The sequence below is a fragment of the Staurois parvus genome, unplaced genomic scaffold (genome assembly GCF_062004578.1).
Source record: "Staurois parvus isolate SC_StPar_1 unplaced genomic scaffold, SC_StPar_1.0 ptg000425l, whole genome shotgun sequence".
NCBI classification, from domain to species: Eukaryota; Metazoa; Chordata; class Amphibia; order Anura; family Ranidae; genus Staurois; species Staurois parvus.
The window spans coordinates 3689953-3710572 of record NW_028318221.1 but is presented as its reverse complement, the minus strand read 5'-3'; the positions used below and the strand labels follow the sequence as shown (position 1 = coordinate 3710572).

At 40.1% G+C, this 20620-nt stretch overlaps 1 protein-coding gene across 1 annotated transcript in view; it reads right to left on the bottom strand.

Moving 5' to 3' along the window:
• PIGG (phosphatidylinositol glycan anchor biosynthesis class G (EMM blood group)) overlaps positions 1-20620 on the bottom strand; it is a 59846-nt gene that overhangs the window by 20371 nt on the left and 18855 nt on the right. Inside the window, exons 6-10 of the mRNA XM_089687444.1 lie at positions 20268-20480; positions 19870-20087; positions 18596-18877; positions 12590-13038; positions 2176-2367 (exon numbers count right to left, since the gene is read on the bottom strand). Coding sequence (XP_089543570.1) covers positions 2176-2367; positions 12590-13038; positions 18596-18877; positions 19870-20087; positions 20268-20480 — 1354 coding nt within the window. The remainder of the gene's footprint in view (positions 1-2175; positions 2368-12589; positions 13039-18595; positions 18878-19869; positions 20088-20267; positions 20481-20620) is intronic.

Here is a 20620-nt window from a genome sequence, read left to right as displayed (position 1 = left end):
TCAAGGTTTAGAGAATGCTGAATGGAGCAAAGTACAGAGATATCCTCAATGAAAACCTGTTCCACAGCACTCAGGACCTTAGATTGGGACAAAGGTTCACCTTTCAACATGACAATGATCCTAAGCACACAGACAAGACAACACAGTAGTAGCTTACGGTCAACTTCGTGAATGTCCTAGAGTAGCCCAATCAGAGCCTTGACTTGAATCCTATTGATTATCTCTGGAGAGACCAGAAAATGGCTGTGCACCGACGGTCCCCATCAAACCTCATTGAGCTTGACAGGATTTGCAAGGAAGAATGGCAGAAAATCCCCCAATCTGAGGTGTGCAAAGCTTATTGCTTCATACCCAAAAAGACTCAAGGCTGTGACTGCTGTTAACCAATTCAGGTGAGGACACTTTCACCCCCTTCCTGTCCAGGCCAATTTTCAGCTTTCAGCGCTATCACACTTTGAATGACAATTGCGCAGTCATGCAACACTTTATCCCTATGAATTGTTTAGCATTTTTTGAGACAGATAAAGCTTTATTTTGGTGGTATTTATTCACCACAGGGATTTTTATTTTTTTTTGCTATATAAATGAAAAAGTCCAAAAATTTGGGGAAAAAAGTGTTTTTCTTAAAAATTTTTGCAAATAAATAATATTTCATCAAAAATCTTGGCCAAAATTTATTCATTTTCTTTTTAGTAAAAAAAAAAAACCAAACTAGTTTATAACCAAAAATTATAATTATTTTTACATTTTTATATTATTGTTTATGTTTTTTTTTTAAATACTGTCACCCTAGCAGTACAGTGTCACCATGGTGACACTGTACTACTTGTGGGGGTAATGAAGATTTTTTTTTTTTTTTTTTTTTTTTTTTTTACAAGGATTGCTTTTACACCCATAAAGGATGTAAAAGCAATCATTTCTCCTCTCTGGCTGCATTCTTGCAGCCATTGAAAAATGCTGTGTGAGCTGTGATTGGTCACAGCTTGTCACATGGTACAAGGCTGTTGTGAATAGCCTTGTACCATGTGACCTCTGTGATCATTCACAGATTTCACATGTATTAAGCAATGATGTCAGAAGTGACATCATGCTTACCACTCTTCATGTGATCACTGATTGGCCAATCAGTGAACACATGATCGGGATCTTGCACAGAGGTCCCGTACGATGATCGGTGTTCCACTGTGTTCGGAGGACACAGCGGGCACCGGATTGCGCTGCTGCAAGCTCCCAGGAAGTGTGCACAGCTTGAAAATGCGGGCGCTGTTTATGAACGGCAACCCGCCCCTGGACTGCCACCGTCCCGTCGTTTATATACAGCGGCCGGATGGCAAGTGGTTAAAGGTGCTTCAACAAAGCACTGAATAAAGAGTCTGAATACTTAAGCACGTCATATTTCAGTTTTTTCTTTTTAATAAACTTACAGACATTTCTAAAAATCTGTTTTCACTTTGTCATTATGGGGTACTGAAGGTAGTTTAATGAGAGAAAAAATTATTAGGCTACAACATAACAAAACTGAAAAAAAGTGAAGGGGGTCTAAATACTTTACGAATGCACGGCACACTAGGATCTCAGTCAAATCATGAACACGACATTCAGACCTCTGCTAGAAGAAAATTTTACAAAGTGAACCTCCTTAAATTTCAATTCAATACCCCTGGTGTAGCTTAAGAAGTATAAAAGCAGGGGAAAAAATCCTACTGAATCATGGCAGAAGCACTTGTATTACCTGGTTCAGTACCGCTCAACTATGAAGCAGATATGGTAGGACATCTTATTACTTGCTGACCAAATCAGAAAACCCAACAGTAACCATATGGCTAAAGACAAACTTTACCCATTCCCCCTAGCAACGGTAACTACTTGTAGGGTTCACTGAAACCTGTGGGAACCATCAATGGTAACTTCTTGTAGGGTTCACTGAAACCTGTGAGAACCATCAACAGTAACTACTTGTAGGGTTCACTGAAATCTGTAGGAACAGCATTATTAGGTGTACCTCAGTAAAACAGCTATATTGCCCTGCAGTGTAAAAAGTGCAAAACCTTAAAGGGAACTTGTCTGAACTTAATGTACAAAGAAATAGTTTGAACTAATTTTTTATTTTACTTTATATAGTTAACTTCAACAATTTGAAGTTAAATAAAAAAAAAATACCTCAAGAATACTTACTTTGTAATTTCTTTGGTATTTTGTTGCCATGGATACAAAACATGTCCTATAGCAGCTCGGTAACTGTACACCCCTAACAGTCCAAACATCAATGCCACTTTAGATACTACCGAGCATTTTCCTTGAATTAAAATAAATATCATAATTAAGCAGACAGCTACCAGAAATGACAGTTCTGCCTTGTGTTCAGAGCTGTGAAAAGGAAAAAAAAACAAATATACATATAAAGTTGAAACCTAAAACAATTGGTGCTTGTGATTTTTTTATTTTGTTTTTTAATTAATCTTTATTGAATACAAAAGGTTTTTTTTCCACTTTTTTTAAAACACATCACAACACCTTTTATACCTTACATCATACATACCAACATATGATATTATATCACTAGTCTCTGATTATCCATCTTCCTCTTATAGTTTCAAGGTTCCTTATACCTCCACTTCTCCACTTTTTATATACTAATATTCCATTATCTATTTACATTAGCCTGTCCCTTAACAATTGATGTGGCATTACTTCCATATTATTAAGCCAATCACTCCACATTTTAACATATTTCTCTAAATTACCTCTGTTTTGATATACCATATGCTCTTCTTGTAGCATGTCATTTGTCATTTTAACCTACTGTACATGAGTTGGAGGTGTCTTGGACATCCAGCTTTGTACAATCAACCTCCTTGCCAGGAACAATAGTCAGCTAACTGCCAACCAACCATATGTTGAAAACAACCTTTTATCCAGACACCCCAACAAACACACCCTGGGGTCCATCACAATATTAAACCTATATATCTTGTTGATCATATCCATCACCCGTGTCCAATATCTGAACAATTAAGGACACCTCCACATCCTGTGCATTATTTCTGGGGTGTCCTATACGGCTGATGAATGATGAACAAATTAGTAATTTCTGTGACTCTGACAGAGAAACCTTCTCCACACTGTTGAGTATATCCAACCATTCCTCATCACTCATAACATCTATCTCAGCTTGCCATTGTGTTCTACATTTTAATGTTGTTGCCTTGGTTCTCTACAATAATGCCCTATAAATTACTGATATTTGCCCCTCTTCGAACTTGCCATTCTAACTTTATTTAACACTGTAGGTGTGGTATAAGTCCACTATTTAGACCTTAACTGTGCTGGTATAGCATGTCTAAGCTGTAAATACTGGTAAAAACATTTGGTTGGTAAATTGAACTCATCTTGTAGGGTACGAAAGTCCTACAGGACTTGTCCCTGATATAACTGTGGAATATATTCCAAACCCCATGTCCCCCATTGATCAAAACCTTGTAATTTGACTAATTCAGGATAGTTAAAGTTTTGGAATATGCAGGTATAATCAGTATATCCCACATATTCAAAATATGCTTTGATATTATTCCATAACTTAGCAATCATAGTCAACGTATGGTATTGCTTATCTTTCCTAAATTCTTCTGCTTCCAGACTATGCACCACCCAATGATATTTCAATATCCCTGGTACCATTAATAGAGTCTGTATCCACAGGTCCCCCTTCCATCCTGCCAAATGCTGTAACTATGTTGCCAAGTAGTATAAAAGGTGACCGGGACTGTCAATCCACCCATTTCCTTAGACTCTTGTAATGTATGTAATTTAATCCTTGGACTACATTTTTTGCATATCAACAGCCGGAATATCATCTCCATTTGTTTAAGGTAGACATAGGTAGCCACAATGGAGCTTCTTTATTAAGTTTGCCCTCCTTACTACTGAGAGCAGTAGTTTGCACCAACTAATTAGTCTTCTGTTTAAGTTTGATCAAGAGAGGATTTATATTCAAACAAGCATACTGGTAAATATATTTATGTATTGTAATCCCTAAATATACTAGTTTTTCCACCACTTTTATCTGAGATGCTATTAATGGCAAAGGACCTTGGAGGGGGTCAAGTGGTAACAACATAAGACTTACTCCGATTTATGGTAAAGCCTGAAAATGGAGTTAATAAGGCACATCGGATGCCCTATTGATCCAGTCATATCTCCAAGAAACAACAGAGCATCATCTGCGTATAATGCTATTTTGTCCACACGTTCACCTCTGCTGAGTCCCACCACCTGACCATCCTCACGTATGGATACAGCCAACAGTTTCAGTGCCAGGGCAAATAGGAGGGGGGATAATAGACATCCCTGTCTGGTACCTCTACTTAATATATTAATATAGCAATTTTACCCATGAGATGAATTCTTCCCCTATGTTAAATTTCTTCAAAACACTCCATAAATAAAGCCACTTTACACTACCAAATGTCTTAGCAGCATCTAAAGACATTATATCCATTTGGCCCATATTATTGGAGGGGGTTTGAATATTCAGATAGACTCTGCGAATATTTACTGCAGTCGATCTCTTAGGGATAAACCCCGACTGATCCAGATGCACTAATTTCATTATAACCTTAGACAAGCAGATAGACAATACTTTGGCCAATATTTTAAGATCAGCCGTCAATAATGATATTGGTCTATAGGAGTCTGGCAAAGTCGGATTCTTGCCAGGTTTTAATAACACCACCATTATTGCTTTGTGCATACATAGGGGGAGCCTTCCCAGAACCTTAGCTTCATTAATTACCAAAAGCAATTCTGAAAGAAGTATCTCACCAAAAGTTTTATCAAATCTCAATGGGTAACCCATCACTTCCAGGAGCTTTTGAATTAGCAAAGCTTAAAGTATTACTAAACCCAGGATCCTGCATTCATTATAACTGGTCACAGCACACAGAAAATAGAAATGCAATTATTTTAGTAAATATAAAACGGCTAAATACCTTTTCTCATCTGCAGTTAGAGCAGTCTTGTGACTTCTATCAATGTCCAGCAGAGCACTGGTTAAAGCTTGTAGGAGTTGTTTTCATTTTGCTATATGAGTCTGCAGAACTCTTGACCTCTGTCTGGACAGTGCTGATTATCCCAGTGCTGATCACATGCACTATCCCAAGAAAAAGAAAAAAAAAAAAAACCTCTCTAGCAATACACACTAAACTGAGCATGTGCAGAGTGACTCCACACGATATGTCTTTTCAGAAGATAAGAGAGGGACACTGAAAGAAGGGGAGGATTAGAGAAGTCAGGATCAAACCGCCTTTTTACACAATGCAGAGGATTAACCCCTTAGGTTCTACAGTGAGTATAACAAGCATGCTTTACTGCATATACAGACTGATTTTACGGTTGTGGGTTTAGTAACACTTTAAGACTGCTATCTGTAATTCTTCTAGGGATATAGGAGCATTCAGAAAATCTCTATCTTCTTATGCCAATCTAGGTAGTATAATGTTTATCTAACCAGTCCTTAGATTCTTGATTGTCATCTACCATTTTAGTACTATAGAGATCCTCACAATACCATCTAAACCTCTGCGATATTGATGGAGTATCTGTGACCATGTTATCGCCAACGCCGATATATATATAGATATATATCTATATATATGTAGCAGGTCTCGGAGATTTTGCAATAATTGCTAGTAAACAGCCTGTTCTTACCCCTTCTTCAAAAAACGTTTGAGCAGTAAAAAAAACTTCCTTCTTTCTGCTTGTCTTATAGCAGCGGTAGGCAACCTTAAAGAGGTGGAGATCTACCCTGAACATGGGAAAATTTAAAGATCACCAGGCACAGTGTTGCCTCCTGACGCCTGATTTAAACCTATAATAGCTGTACTTATACTTAAATATCACAACACTTAAACCTATAATAACCCAGAAAAGTGGTATACCTTCACCCTTGAAGGCCAGTGAAACCATATATGTGTAACTTTTCTATGAACAGAATAAAACAAATCAAACCAAAATATAGAAAATAATGTCCAAAAGTCCCACCGTGTCCAAAAAACAAAAATAAATAAAAATAAAAATAAAACAAAAAAAGTCCCACAAAAAAATAATCCTCAAAAAATCCTTCTCTGAAAAAGTCAAAGGAAGTGACGAAACGCGTCAGGAACACGTGACGTCATACGCATCGACGTTGACCGGAAGTGCGATCGCGGCCATCTTGGAAGTGGGAACATGCGGTTTATGTTTCCCTGAACCTGTCCATGTACACACTGCTTGTGAGGAGGAGCGGTTACCACGGAATATTATGTGAGGAGCTGTTACCACGGAATGTTATGTGAGTTATTAATAAAGAAGAATACCTTTTATTTTGACTGGTTTTCTGGAGGAAAGTGGAGGAGGTGACCCTAACCGTTGGAGAAAATCAATGAGAGGAGATTGTAACCCTGAGTGGTTAATCTGCCCTGCTGATTCTTCTATAGGGTAATTACCCATCCTTATTAGAGTTGGAGAGTGGTGTTTTGGGTGTTGGCTTCCACTTTACATATACATAGGGTGTAGTGTGATACACTGGCAGTTTATCTGTGAAGTGGTTTCTCACACATTATATGACATATTCTATGGGAATGTGTTTTCACTCTTATGTGTTCTGACACTTGGTTGGAGGATACACATTGATTTTGCATGCGGCACATATAGTGGCACGTGTGTTTACATTATTTAAGGTATGACACTATGTCGAGTTCTTTTTCTTTTTGAGGTGCATGAATATCAGGATCTGCGGGTATTAAGAAGGTTTGTGGTGATGCAAGAAGAAGAAAAAGTTTAAGTGTTTTGAGTTTACACTTGTGAGGATTATTTTTTTGTGGGACTTTTTTTTGTTTTATTTTTATTTTTATTTATTTTTGTTTTTTGGACACGGTGGGACTTTTGGACATTATTTTCTATATTTTGGTTTGATTTGTTTTATTCTGTTCATAGAAAAGTTACACATATATGGTTATAATAGCTGTACTACCACGTAGCAAGCACTGCACGGCAATCATGGGTTTAAGTCAGGTGGTGAGGAGGCAACATATCGCCTCCTCACCACCTGTCAAATACACTTTTCAGAGAAGCAGCAGTGCCTGCTACACTTGTGAATGAGCCTTTAGTTGCATTCAGCAATAGCACCCTTAGGGCTTCTTCACATGTAAATTTGGGGGTGCGTGGTTGAGTTGTGGTTTTACCACCCCCAGTCCCTACTCCATTTAGTTGCTGAGGCAGCAGCCAAAAGGTGTACACATGCCGCAGCAGGAATTAAACCCCCTATTGCTTTTGGTGGGTGCTGTCGCCTGCCAAACATGACCCATTAAAGTAAATGGGGCCACTCTGCAAGCGTTCCACAACTGTATGCTTCTGTAGGGTCCAAGGGGTTAAAGTGATAAGAAAGCAACAGAATGCTGTCTGCTTTAACTCCTTGTTTGCTGTACTGCATATTGCTGCAGGGCACTTGCAGAATGGCCTCATTCACTTGGAATGGGTAATGCTTGGCAGGTGGTACACCAACCAACCATGACAGGATGCATAGGTCCTGTTGCAACTGCGACATGTGTACACCCCTGGCCACAGCAGCTAAAGGGGACATCGGCTTATGTGGCTCTTGCTACCTACTACAGCTACAACTTTACAAGTAGTACCGCTGCATTGCACTCTGTTTGATGCTCTGGGATTGTGGGTAAGAAGCGCTCTACCAGTCACCTGGCAGCGATCTACTGGTTGCTGACCCCTGTCTTATAACCTCAACCTAGTAAAATTTTTGAGCATATAACTATATCCATTCTATTTCTCTATTACGATTCTATATAAATTCTAATTCTGTCTCAGTCACCCTCTGTCTTGCTTTTGTTTCCCATTCCCTCATATTTTTTATAACTGATACTTTCTTTAAACATAAACCTCTAAAATAAGCTTTTAATGTGTCCCATACAATAAGTGGAGATGCTGAGTCCCTGTTCTCCCAAAAAAAAATTTTAAGTATAGGCCCACATTCTATTTTCTATTCTTAAATAGTGTAATCCAAATGGATTTAACTTCCAAAACCCTTTGTTTCCTTGTGCCCCTAAATTCATAGATGATAAAACTGGAGAGTGATCTGATGTGATCTAGCTAAATATTTAATTTGGGGTGAAGAAGAAAAAAAAAACTAGATCATTTCCAAATACCTGTTCAAAGTCAATACGTGATAGTGATAAATGTGTCCGTGAAGAAAAAAAAAAAAAAAAAGAAGAATGCTGCAGTTCCAATGGGTGACATATCCATAGATCTTTCAGCCATGCCTCCAAAATATGGCAAGCAAATGGGGTTCGCCCCCTTGGTCCCATTGGCTGAAATATTTAAATATATCTAGTATAGAATCCAAAATATTAAAATTTCCCACTACAATAAGTGGAACTAAAGGTTGACTAGCAGTAAACTGCCAACATGCATACGTGTGAGTCCCAATTAAATAATAGAAAAAAGGTACCTCTCCAATCTATCACTCAAAGATTGAAAAACAGAAAAGGGTGTACCAGCTGGAATTATTATGCTCATTCCTCTAGAACAATGTCTATAATCTAAATCAGGGGTCTCCAAACTATGGCCCACAGGTGTTGAGGAACTGCAAGTCCCATGAGGCCTTGCAAGACTCTCAGAGGCAGAGGCATGATGGTACTTGTTGGGCCATAGTTTGGAGACCCCTGCCCTAAATGATACTGCAGGGTTTATCTTATCCTCTTCAAAAGTCTGACTCATTTGTTAGGTGAGTTTCTTGCAAACAAATAGTTGATGGATTATAATATCTTAGAGTATTAAACATGGCTATATGTTTATTGTTATCATGTAGGCCTCTAACATTCTAAGATAATATAGTACTCTTAACACTCATCCAACCCTGTGTATGTCATGTTCAATGTAGGTTATTTATATACCTCACCAATATGATCCATAGGACCCACCAATAATATCTAAACCTACACCAGGGGAACCTCCCTATCTTTACCAAACCACTTCCTCTACAATAGCAATACCTTTTTACCATAAATAACTTTTCTAGAGATGAGTAATATAACCTTAATATAGAAAAAACACATTCAAGTTCGACAACACATTCTGTGATTTTTTTTTTTTTACAATTTTCTTCTCTTCCTCCAGCTCTCAATCCATACCGAGGTATAGACTTTCAGTTACAGAGCTGGAGAAGGTGTCAATGCATTACAAGTGCTGTAATCACCGTACTTGTGCTCTGTTGAAAACTACCGCTCTGCCGTGGTGGTAGTTTATTCATTTACAGATCTCTGAAATAATCAACAAATAAAAGATAAAGCTAGGACTTCATAATGTAAATTCATTTTTCATTGATTTTAACAAACCGAGTTATAATTAGTAACTTTTCCTTCTGTAATTTTATAGGTATCATAAATTGCACTATTTTTTTTTTTTTTGGAAGAAAGTGTTTCCAAACACATTTCCCAGGATAAAACCAGGTACTATAACAAGAAAATGCTATGTTTGGTGTTTTTCCTTGATGAAGGTACTTGATTCCATACTGATTACCTGGCCCTGCCCATAGAACTAACATGAGTCTGTTAAAAGATAAGTTCCCCTTTTGTAACATATTCACAGTGTAACATGTAACATATTACAAATGCACCATTCCCCGCACCCCCCCAGGTCCCTGTTTTGACAGCAAGTGGGGATATTCTCCCCAAACAAAAATGCAGCCGTTAGGGCCACATGCTCGGCTGCATCATTCATTCACAGTGTTCCCAACAGCTTTTGTGTCTGTCAGTTTTTAGTTTTCAATGAACTGCCGATGCACTGTGATTGCTCTAGGTAGCTAATTGAGCAGACAGATAGGCAGTCTGCAGGACCATGGAATTAAACCCACGATCTGCTGATCATGGGTGCAATGCTTTACAGGTCTCCAACAAAGAAAATAATAAATGCATATTTTTTTACCTGCAAAAAAATGTGCATTTTTTTTTTTTGTAAAAAAGTGAACTTTTCCTTTAAGCTCCAGGGGGGGTAAACCTGAACAGACACAGGTGTCACAGCAGTGACATCCATACTGTTCATCTCAGATTCAGCAGGGGATTTTTTCACTGATCGAAATGGACACAGCTAGTGTAAAATGGCCCATACATGCCTTGTTCTGCACTGCATGTCAGAGTTTCCAGTGAGAACATCAGTGTGCAGCACTGTAGTGGCATCACCAAATCTTGCTCCAAATCTCCTAATTGGCAGCAGTGACTTAATCTTACACTGACTAGGCACACTTATATACTAATATACACTCATCGGTCACTTTATTAGGTACAACTTGCTAGTACCAGATGTCAGAACTGCCTTGATTCTTTGTGGCATAGATTCAACAAGGTGTTGGAAACATTTCTCAGAGATTTTGGTCCATAGTGACATGATAGCATAACTGCAGCTTTATCGGCTGAACATCCATGATGCAAATTTCCCATTCCACCACATCCCAAAGGTGCTCTTTTGCATTGAGTTCTGGTGTCAGGGCTCTGTCCTTGGCAGAGGTGTTAGGAGGCCTGGCACCCCTGCCAGTACCTTGCATGGCAGAAGTTCACATCGACTCAAATTTGGTTCCAAACAGCCTTTATAAGGAAGCCCTGCCCTACTCTCAGGTGCTGGTTGATCTCTGGCTTCCCAGTACCTTGTTCCTGTTTCCTGTGCTATTGTGATCGGTGATTTCCTGATACCAACTCGGCTTGCTCTTGGACCTGTCTGCTCTGCTTAACCCCTGATCTGACCTCGGCTTGGCTAACAGATATTCCCTCTTTGCTCCTCTGTGTATGACCTTGGCTATCCCATCTGACTACGCCTGCTCCGATTCCCACCTGGTACCTGACCTTGGATTTGAACCAGCTATCCAGTAATCCTCTGCTCCCCGGAAGAGCTTGCATACCTCGCACAGGCGCCACCTGTCTGCAAACCTCATCTCAGTGCATCAGCTGTACTCCTGGGTGGACCACCAACAAGCACTCCTACAGGCGACCTGTGCCACTTTGGGCCTGACTCCTGCTGTCCCACACTCAGGGGAGTCTGGAACTTAGCTGCAAGGGAAGCCCTCTCTCTATTGGCCTCTCACACCAGGTACGTGACATCTAGTGACTGTGTAGACCATTGGAGTACAGTAAACTTATTGTCACGTTGAAGAAACCAGTTTGAAACGATTTGAGCTTTGTGACATGGTGCATAATCCTGCTGGAAGTAGCCATCAGAAGATGAGTACACTGTAGTCATAAAGGGATGGACATGGTCAGCAACAATACTCAGGTAGGCCGTGGCATTTAAACGATGCTCAATTAGTATTAAGGGGCCCAAAGCGTGCCAAGAAAATATCCCCCACACCATTACACCAGCGTCACCAGCCTGAACCCTTGATACAAGGCAGGATGGATCCATGCTTTCATATTGTTTATGCCAAATTCTGACCCTACAATCTGAATGTTGCAGCTGAAATCGAGACTCATCAGACCAAGCAATGATTTTCCAATATTCTATTGTCCAATTTTGGTGAGCCTGTGTGAACTGTAGCCTCCATTTCCTGTTCCCAGCTGACAGGAGTGGCATCTGGTGTGGTCTTCTGCTTCAAGGTTCAACATGTTGTGCATTTAGAGGTGGTATTCTGCACACCTTGGTTGTAATGAGTGGTTATTTGAGTTACTGTTGCCAATCATCTCGAACCAGTCTGCCCATTCTCCTCTAACCTCTGAGATCAACAAGGCACTTTCGTCTACACAACTGCTGCCCACTGGAGATTTTCTCTTTTTCGGACCATACTCTGTAAGCCCTAGAGATGGTTGTGCATGAAAATCCCAGTAAATCTGCAGTTTTTGAAATACTCAGCCAAGCCCGTCTGGCAAAAACAACCATGTCAAATTCACTTAAATACCCTTTCTTCCCCATTCTGATGCTTGGTTTGAAATTAAGCAAGTCATCTTCACCACATCTAGATGCCTAAATGCATTGAGTTTCTGCCATCTGATTGGCTGATTAACCAAGCAACTGAACAAGTGCACCTAATAAAGAGGCTGGTGAGTGTATATTACACACTATTTTAGAAGCAAACTCCTACTTTGTAGCATAAACTTGAGACAAAAAGTAACATTTTTAGGGTACTACATAATCACATAATTTACATTTCTAAAAAGTTTCCCTATTATAGGAAATCTTTGGATTTCAATTTGACTTTAACTTATTGTATAACTTTTGTATAAAAAAAATTGGGCTTATGGCAGGTTCACCTGACTTTGCTTATCATGATCCTGCCACCCTTGGCATAGGCCTGCAATAACTGGATAACCTTTTAATCTAAGCTGGCAACTCCAAAATGAGAAACATATGGTGCAAGCCTCATGTCAATCCACTGTGAAGCTGATCAGGATAATCTTAGCAAACTAAGCCACATGTAACCTACCCATTAATAACAAATGAACTGCATAACGTCTATAGTAAAACTGCTAACAGAACAAAGAGGTCTAGGTCAACTAGAAGGAAAAATCTACACACCATAAAAAAAGATTAACATAAGTAAGAAAGAAACATTAGTTACCTTGTCAACCAATGCCCAAAGTCTGGTCGATGAATCCACTGAACTCCTGTCTGATTGAGGGGACGAAGTAATCGACAACAAATAAGAATAAGGCCTGGACTGGATAATGCAATCCATTTTTCATTGTTTTTAATAAACCGAGTTATAATTGGTAACTTTTCCTCTTGTAACTCCTTTTTATGGGCATCATAAATCTCATTAATGTATGCTTCCTCTTCCTCTGCCTGATTAAAAGCTGCAGAGTCTGATAAATTTCCTTTTTTTACAAGAAAGTATTTCCGACACATTTCCTGGGATAGCGCCAGACACAGTGTACTAACAAGAAAATACCATGTTTGGTGTTCTTCCTCGATGAAGCTACTTGAGCCCATACTAATCACATGACCCAGAGTTCCTATCAAAAGGAGGATGTCCAGCTCTGACCAGGACTGCTTGGCAGAGTTTGTTACCTGGAGGAATGGTTAATAAAAGGTTACTATAATTTTTTGCATTTGTTCAACATAATATACAAATGCATAGTATAACCATACTAGTGATAAGGGACATATATGTAGCAGCATAACATCATGTCTTTCAGCTACACTGTTCATATTTTAGGAGTCTCTGAGAAAAAAAAACAGATAGCTTCAATGTGAAAATAAGACAATAACAGTAAATGTATTATATGCGAGTTACAATGTCCATAAACAGCTAAATAAAAGCAAGTATTGCCCCAAATTTTGAGGTCACGTCTGATGACCTTGAGGGCAGTAACAACTGCTTTATGCAGTCAAAGAAGCTTTTCATGCCATTAAGCATATTGTGCCAACTTTTTCTATAGCCTCTTTGTAAGTACGGCAGATCCTTAACTGTACTACGGGGAAATGTGATGGGTCCAAGTTACCATGTGTGCTGTCAGTGTTAGGCAAGGATCACAAGGAGTCCCAGCATTCAGAGTTATTATGTAAAGTGGTCTCTCTCAGAGATACAACTACCAATGCATGGCAAAGACAAAAGTTTTATTTTGTCTTACCGAAATCCTTACTTTCAGTACAGGTAAAACTATCCAATCTTACCCCAATGCCCATCTGTTGAGATCTGGCCGTGGGGCCTCCCAGGTACCACACAGCTTTTGATCAGAATCTTCTCCAGATATGCACACTGCAAATTTCATTCAATTCTATTGAGATATCACACTCCATACTCATTGGTGGGGTTAGAGGTTTCTCCACCAACCGCTCTTATTAAAAAACAAACAAACAAAAAAAAAAAAAAAAAAAAACAAAACAAAAAAAAAAACTAACAGCGTATTGCTAGCTTAACTCCTTTTGGAATGTAGGACTTCTAAACAGTACGTTTTATCATTTTACATGTCAAAGTACTTGTGTTGTAGGCCCACTGAGGCACCCTGCTATATGTGGGTGAAACCACTCATAAGGTGACTCAATATAGGTACTCAATAATACTACAGCAAAAGGAAATAGGTGACAGGATCTGATAAATGATCATGAATTTTGAATCTGACATTTTAAAAGGATGCTGATCAGTTCACAACATTAAAGCAAATGAGAAGGGTTATGGATTTATTTGTTGGTGACATTGTTTTCCCACAGTTTAAATAACTGTTATATTGTTACTATTATAACATTATTTCAGTGGGTTCCTTTAGCCTTGGTTAGCACTGGCGCGATTTGAAAGTTCCAAATCACATGACAACTTGCACCCCATTGCCAACAATGGAACCATTCAAATCGGTGTGACTCCGACTTTGCGGAGCAACAATGATTTTGAAAAGAGATTTCTGCACTATTTTAGCACTTTCATGTGCAACTTGCATAGACATTTGTGCATGAAGTCATACAGCTGTCAGGCAAGCCGCACATAAAATCGCACTGACCAGCGGCTTTGAAATCGTGCTACTTAAAGTGAACTGCCTAATAAACCTAGCAATTGATGAACAAGAGGTAGTCTGTCTCTTCCGGTAGCCTTTGGGCAGCACGAGCAGGGTGTCAGATTGACAAATCGTAAGTGGGGATGTGGGATAGACTTGCATAGCCCTAACCATATCCATGCAGTGAAGAGCAATCTCGTTGGAACGTTTTGCAGCCACAGTAAAGGAAGGCAACACTATGTCCTGCTTCAAATGAAAAGCTTAGACCGCATTAGACAAGAAGACATTATGTAATCTCCTAGATTGTAAGCTCGAAAAAGCAGGGCCCTTGAATCCCTCGTGTTCTGTTTTGCTACTGTATTGTCTCATGTACTGTCCCCCACTATGATGTACAGCGCTGAGCAAACTTTTTAGCGCTATATAAATACTGTATAATAATAATAATAATCAGGATTGTTCTTGTTAACTAGGAAAAAAGGCTCTTTACAGGTCAAAGCCACAAGCCCAGACACCCTCCAAACCGAGGTGACAACATAGCCATGAGAAAGGCAACCTAGCATGATAGAAAAGAGAGAAACATTCAGTATGTGTTAAAGTTGTTTGCATCTGAAGGACTCACAATACAAGATTGAAGTCCCATGGAGTTTGCAAGAAACGTACTGGTGGGACAATGTGAGCCACCCCCTTGCACACAGTCTCCGATCAAAAATGGGCAGCCAGCAGTCTCTGAAAAAGCAACATCATGGTAGAAACCTGACCTTTTATAATCTTCAGGGTTAAGGACTCTTCCATTCCTGACTGAGGGAAAAATAAAACCCATGCTAAGGAGTAGTTCCTGGAATTAAGTTTTCCCTTTTCACAGGAAGCAAAACATGCTTTCCATGTATGAAAACGCAGGCTTTCTGGCCTTCAGCAAAGTAGGATTTGTGGAGTCCATGAGACCCCTGTCCCTCAGGATATGGGCTTCAACAGCCAAGTCATCAAAGAAAGTGAACATGAATCGGGATGGAATATGGGACCTTGAGAGAGAAAGTCTCAATTTTCCAGTACAGCCCATGGAAAAGCCACTAAGAGTCTATGTCACTGAACCACATCCTTCTTTACCAATTCAGCGCAAACAGAAACACCGGAATTCCTTCCGTCTCCAACCTCCAAAGGAGATGAGGCAGGAGCTTAGGGCCAAAAGGGTGGGGATGCATAAATCAGGCTGAACTGATTTTTTGGAGTGATTAGGGTATCTACGCCGAAAACCCAAGGATCCCTGGACACAAATATGCCAAGCTTGTGTCTGAGTTTAGATGTATTTACATCTACACTTGGAAGTCCATTTGCTCATTTTCTATGCTAGGGATGTGTACCACCAGGACACTGAGTTACGTCCAAGGCTGAAAAATCTGCACTTCTAGAAAAGCGGCCTGACTTCTGGTACTGCCTTGGTGATGTATGTGCACTACTGCCATGGTGTTGAAGTGCTGCACCCTCACTGACATTCCTGGAACAGGCGGGTCCAGTGTTGAAGACAAGCTGAATGGCCCTAAGATGATTATCAGCATCTGGAGCTTCCTCTGACGACCACATCCCCTGAATTGACAGGGAGCCCAGGACTCCTCCCCAGATTGACAGGCTGGCTTCCCTCACAATATGTTTCACACTACAAGGATAAAGATTTATCCGATTCCAGTGCCGGGCTGAATAGCCACCACTGCAAGGATAACCTGGTCTTGCTGTTCAGAGACATGGGATGATCCAAGGACAGAGTCTGTTTGTCCCACATTGTCAGGATGTTGAGTTGCAGTCTTGAATGAAACTGCGTATGCGGGTCTGTATCGGAGGATGCCACCATCAACCCCAAAATCCTCATGCAGAAGCAAAAATAAAAAAAAAAAAAAAAAAAAAAAACTTCCCAGGGAACTCAACTCCTGCATTGTGGATAGATGGGTTAAAAAGCTTTTCCTGGGGAAGGAAAACTCATGCGAGAGCTGTGTCCAGGACAAGGCCCACATATTCCATTTGGTATGATGACTTGTGGGTCGACTTCTTAAGATTGAGGAGCCAGCCGAAGTTCTGTGGGACTTGCATTATTTGCTGCATATTGGCCATGAGGCCTTTTCTCAATTGCTTACACAGAAATAGATTATCCAGTTACCCCAGAATGGGGATTCTCCTGGCTTGCAGTAAAGCTAACTTTGTAAACACTCACGATGTGGCTAGGTCAAAGGGCAGAGCACAAACTAAAAATGTTGTTCCCCCATTGCAAATCTCAGGTAGCACTGATAAAACAGAATTATAGGGATGTGAAGGTAGGCATCCTTGATGTCAACTGAGGACAGGACATTCCCCAGATGGATGCAAGCAACCAATGACCCTATAGACTGTGCAACTTTTTAATGTGTAAACACTTCAGATCCAAAATAGTACGTACATGGCTTAGGCACTGTGAACATGGATGCAATAGTGGGTTACATGGCCACACTGGCCAAAGAAAATGATGCTTTAAAAAAACGACTCAAATTTTTCATCTGCAGTGTCCTTAAACATCAGCACATTGTGCACTAGTACAATAGGGGTCTTATCCAGAGTAGGGGCTGATTACTTTTTCCAGAAACGGTCTTACATTGGGTACTGTTGCACAAACCACTTAGGGGGCACAAATACCTTGTCCCAATTGCCACAGTTCTTGTACAGGTCCAGTTCGGTATGAGGATGCAACAGAAAAGACTTGGTTGGTTTTGGCGCTTTTGAAGTCCCCAATCCTGGTACCTTACACCCAGAAGGTTTTGGTGGTGACAATTCAGTTCTTACAGACCGCTTTTGCAAGAACACTCACTGCAGACCACTGAGATAAAGACACATGAGAGGCCTGGGCAAAATAAAAAAAAGTTGAGTCAGTTTGCTGCCCCAAAAATTAATTTGTGGAGGCAAGATTGTCTCCTAAGATGAGAAGTCCTAGTCCCAATTCCCCTACTGCCAGATCCGTCATGCCTGCCAGGCCCAAAAGTGTGTGCAATACTCGCAATCATAAGCGCTAGCACCAAGGAGAGGGGGGGCAGGGGTAGCCTTGCAGTGTCCCACCACCTAGAGGCTTCAGGGTCCATCTGTGTCGTGGCCTGTGCGGTGTGGGAGCTCAGTAAACTTTATCCTTCTGGGCTAGTGTGCCAGGGGAAAAGGGAGAGGTTCCAAAATGGCACCTGAGCATACAAAGTATCACAGGAGTGCGGTAGTGCTTATGCAGTAGTGCCACCAAGCCGTGCATGTGCAAAAGACAGGCGACCTTCACTGAACAGCCAAGAAGGAATCAGTGTGTCCACACAAGGTGGAGGGTGTGCCCTGTACGAACATGTCGAGAGCGCCCTATATTGGCATGGGTTAGCTGGAACCTGTCAAGACCATAGATTTAAACACCCATCGCCCACCTCTCAGTCGAACACCTAAAAGACACAGAGATAGCACCAGGGGACCTTCCACAATTGGGCAATTACATAAACACGAAGCAGCGCTGGAGAATGGGCTCAGTCTTCACCTTCTCCAGGATAAGGCCTGCAAAGCCCCCTGCCAGCTAACACTCACAGATGCATTCGCCTGATAAAAGGGAGTGCCACATTCAGGATTCAGTGCCAATGCACCCTAAAGATTGTCCCTGTTCTTCCACCGGGGTCTGGATACTGTTCCTCTGGGACAGAAACATCCATAGGTCTGATCCGAAAAAACTGCCACCGCTTTAGAGCACCAATTGTCAAAAGTAAAAGGGAGTTTAAAGTAGTAATTTATGCATCAATGCAGAAAAGCCCATCTCAGCAGAGAGATAGGACCATCATCTATGGACACTAGCAAAAAACTGAGACAGTGCTGGAACTGGGGAATCGGGGTTATTGTTGGGCAGTGTCAAGCTTTGCCATATATCAAGTGTCCAAATTACCTGGAGGTACAACATAAACTAAAAGTCTAAGAAATAATTCTCCTGTGTCCTGTGGTGAACATATAAGAATATACAGCAATAAATTAACCTGACCATTCTCTGTTAGGGATTATTTTGTATTGCATCAGTGGTCATAAAATCAATTTGAGCAAGCCTGCAATGGGTGCAAAGAGTGGTTGAATATAATTAAATACCATTTAACTTTAGTTATTTTACTTACTTCATTCGATGGTTTTAGATGCAGTATCATTTTCCCAAAAATGGATAAAATAATGCAAAGAAGTGCAGAGACGAGTACCATAATCCCCATTGCAAGCGGCCAAGATATGCTACAGAAAAAGCATGTGTTTTCTGAAGATGTACATACAATGACATGGACAGCAGCCAGCAATAGACAAGTCAGGTAGAAAAACAGTGAGAAAAGTGGTGATCCCAGAGGCAAATCAAACTCTGCTTTGTTTCCAAGAGCATTCGGAACACTCAGCAAAAGTAGTAAAAAAATCTGCAAACATACAGTAAATATTTTATTAATTTACATAATTAAAGACTATTGCCAGCCGAAATTGTTTTATTTGAGACAAGAAAACACAAACAGTAAATATCACAGATGTTCTAATCCTTCTCCATTTGACCAAAAAAGTTAATAAGTATTTTGTCAGTCTGTGTCCACACTGGAAGGATTTCTTGTCCTGACAAGAAATCAGGGGGGTTGCTGGACTCAAAAATCTTTGACTTGAGTTGGGCTTTAAAGCAAAATCAAGTCTCCAGAAGAAAACATGGGTCAGTACAGAAAAAAAAAACAAAACTTGCATTAACCACCTCCTGTCTGGCTGTTGTATATAAAACGGCCGGACGGTGGCAGTGCAGGGGCGGGTGCCCGCTGTGTCCTCCGGACACAGTAGAACACCGATCATTGTACAGGACCTGTGTGCGAGGTCCCAATCATGTGATCACTGATTGGCCAATCAGTGATCACATGCAGAGTAGTAAGCAAGCTATCACTTAGGTAGACTAACCCTTTAAAATCCTTTACTTTCAAAATTGTATTTGTAAATTTAAGATAAAAACATCTTAGCCAGGTCGATTGATTCTGATGATCTGTTTCCTATTAGAAAAAATAAAGCCTACAAGGTGGTATTGTTGCTCCTGCTCAAGTTGGTGATGTAGTCACATAACATGGTAGCAACAGGACACTGAAAACGATGCAGGAAAGTCTTATGCTGTCAATTCTTTTTTAAAGGGCAAAATAAGTGCATACTGTGAAATGTGCTGGCACTGAAAAGCTGTTTTTTTTTGTAGTGCCAGTATTAAAACACATATATATTATGTTGCCCAGAATGGCGATTTAGTGTCCGATAGATGAAGAATGCTGCCCGTAAATCAATAATGGTTGGTGACCACACATTCCATTTTCAAGCAGACGATTACAAATACCACCTTAGAAAACAGTTTAATTAAAATATCAGATTTTGTATATGTGATGTCAATCCTTACCTCTAACGTTATGATAGCACCAACAGTCATTGAATAGATATCATACTCTGCCACCTGTTTGCTTAATGTAGAACTCAACTTTTTCAATGCTTCCAAATACTGCTTGAGAACTTTTCGGCCAAGGTTAGTGAGGACTTCAGATGTATTTCCTTCCAAGTACAGCTTGATCCAATTTTCATGATATTTTTCCGCCTTCTTAAATTGTTCTAAGCCTTCATCTATTAATATTAATGATTATAAAAATAATTCTATATACAGGCTGTTAAAGTCACCTTGTACATACTGTAAACATTAAGGGAGTTATTTTCCAAAACAGCTGATAAACAGCTATAAAAGTTTCCAAAATAAATCAGTACTAGTTTTCATACACGTAAGCTACTCTTCTGCTTTTTTTTTACCTTTCTCATAAGCTTCCAAGTTCTCCTTCAGAAGTTTACACAACTGATGTCCATTTAAATGAAGAAATCTCAATTGCTCTCTCATTGTCTTGTGATCTACAACCTCAGTTATAAGTTTTCCTAAGCTGCTTCTTGAAATTGGCAGCCCAAGGCCCAGCGCCAAGGTTGGAGCCAGATCAGTCTGCTGGATTGTCTCTGGTACTGTAAATTGACCTAAAGAGAAAGCTAATTAATTCAGGGGTAATCATCAAACATTATGCAGTTCTGTCAGCAATATAACAATGTCAAATGAAAAGTCTTATGCCAAGATGGAAACAATTTCATAGTCACAAATAGAAACTCAAAATATACTG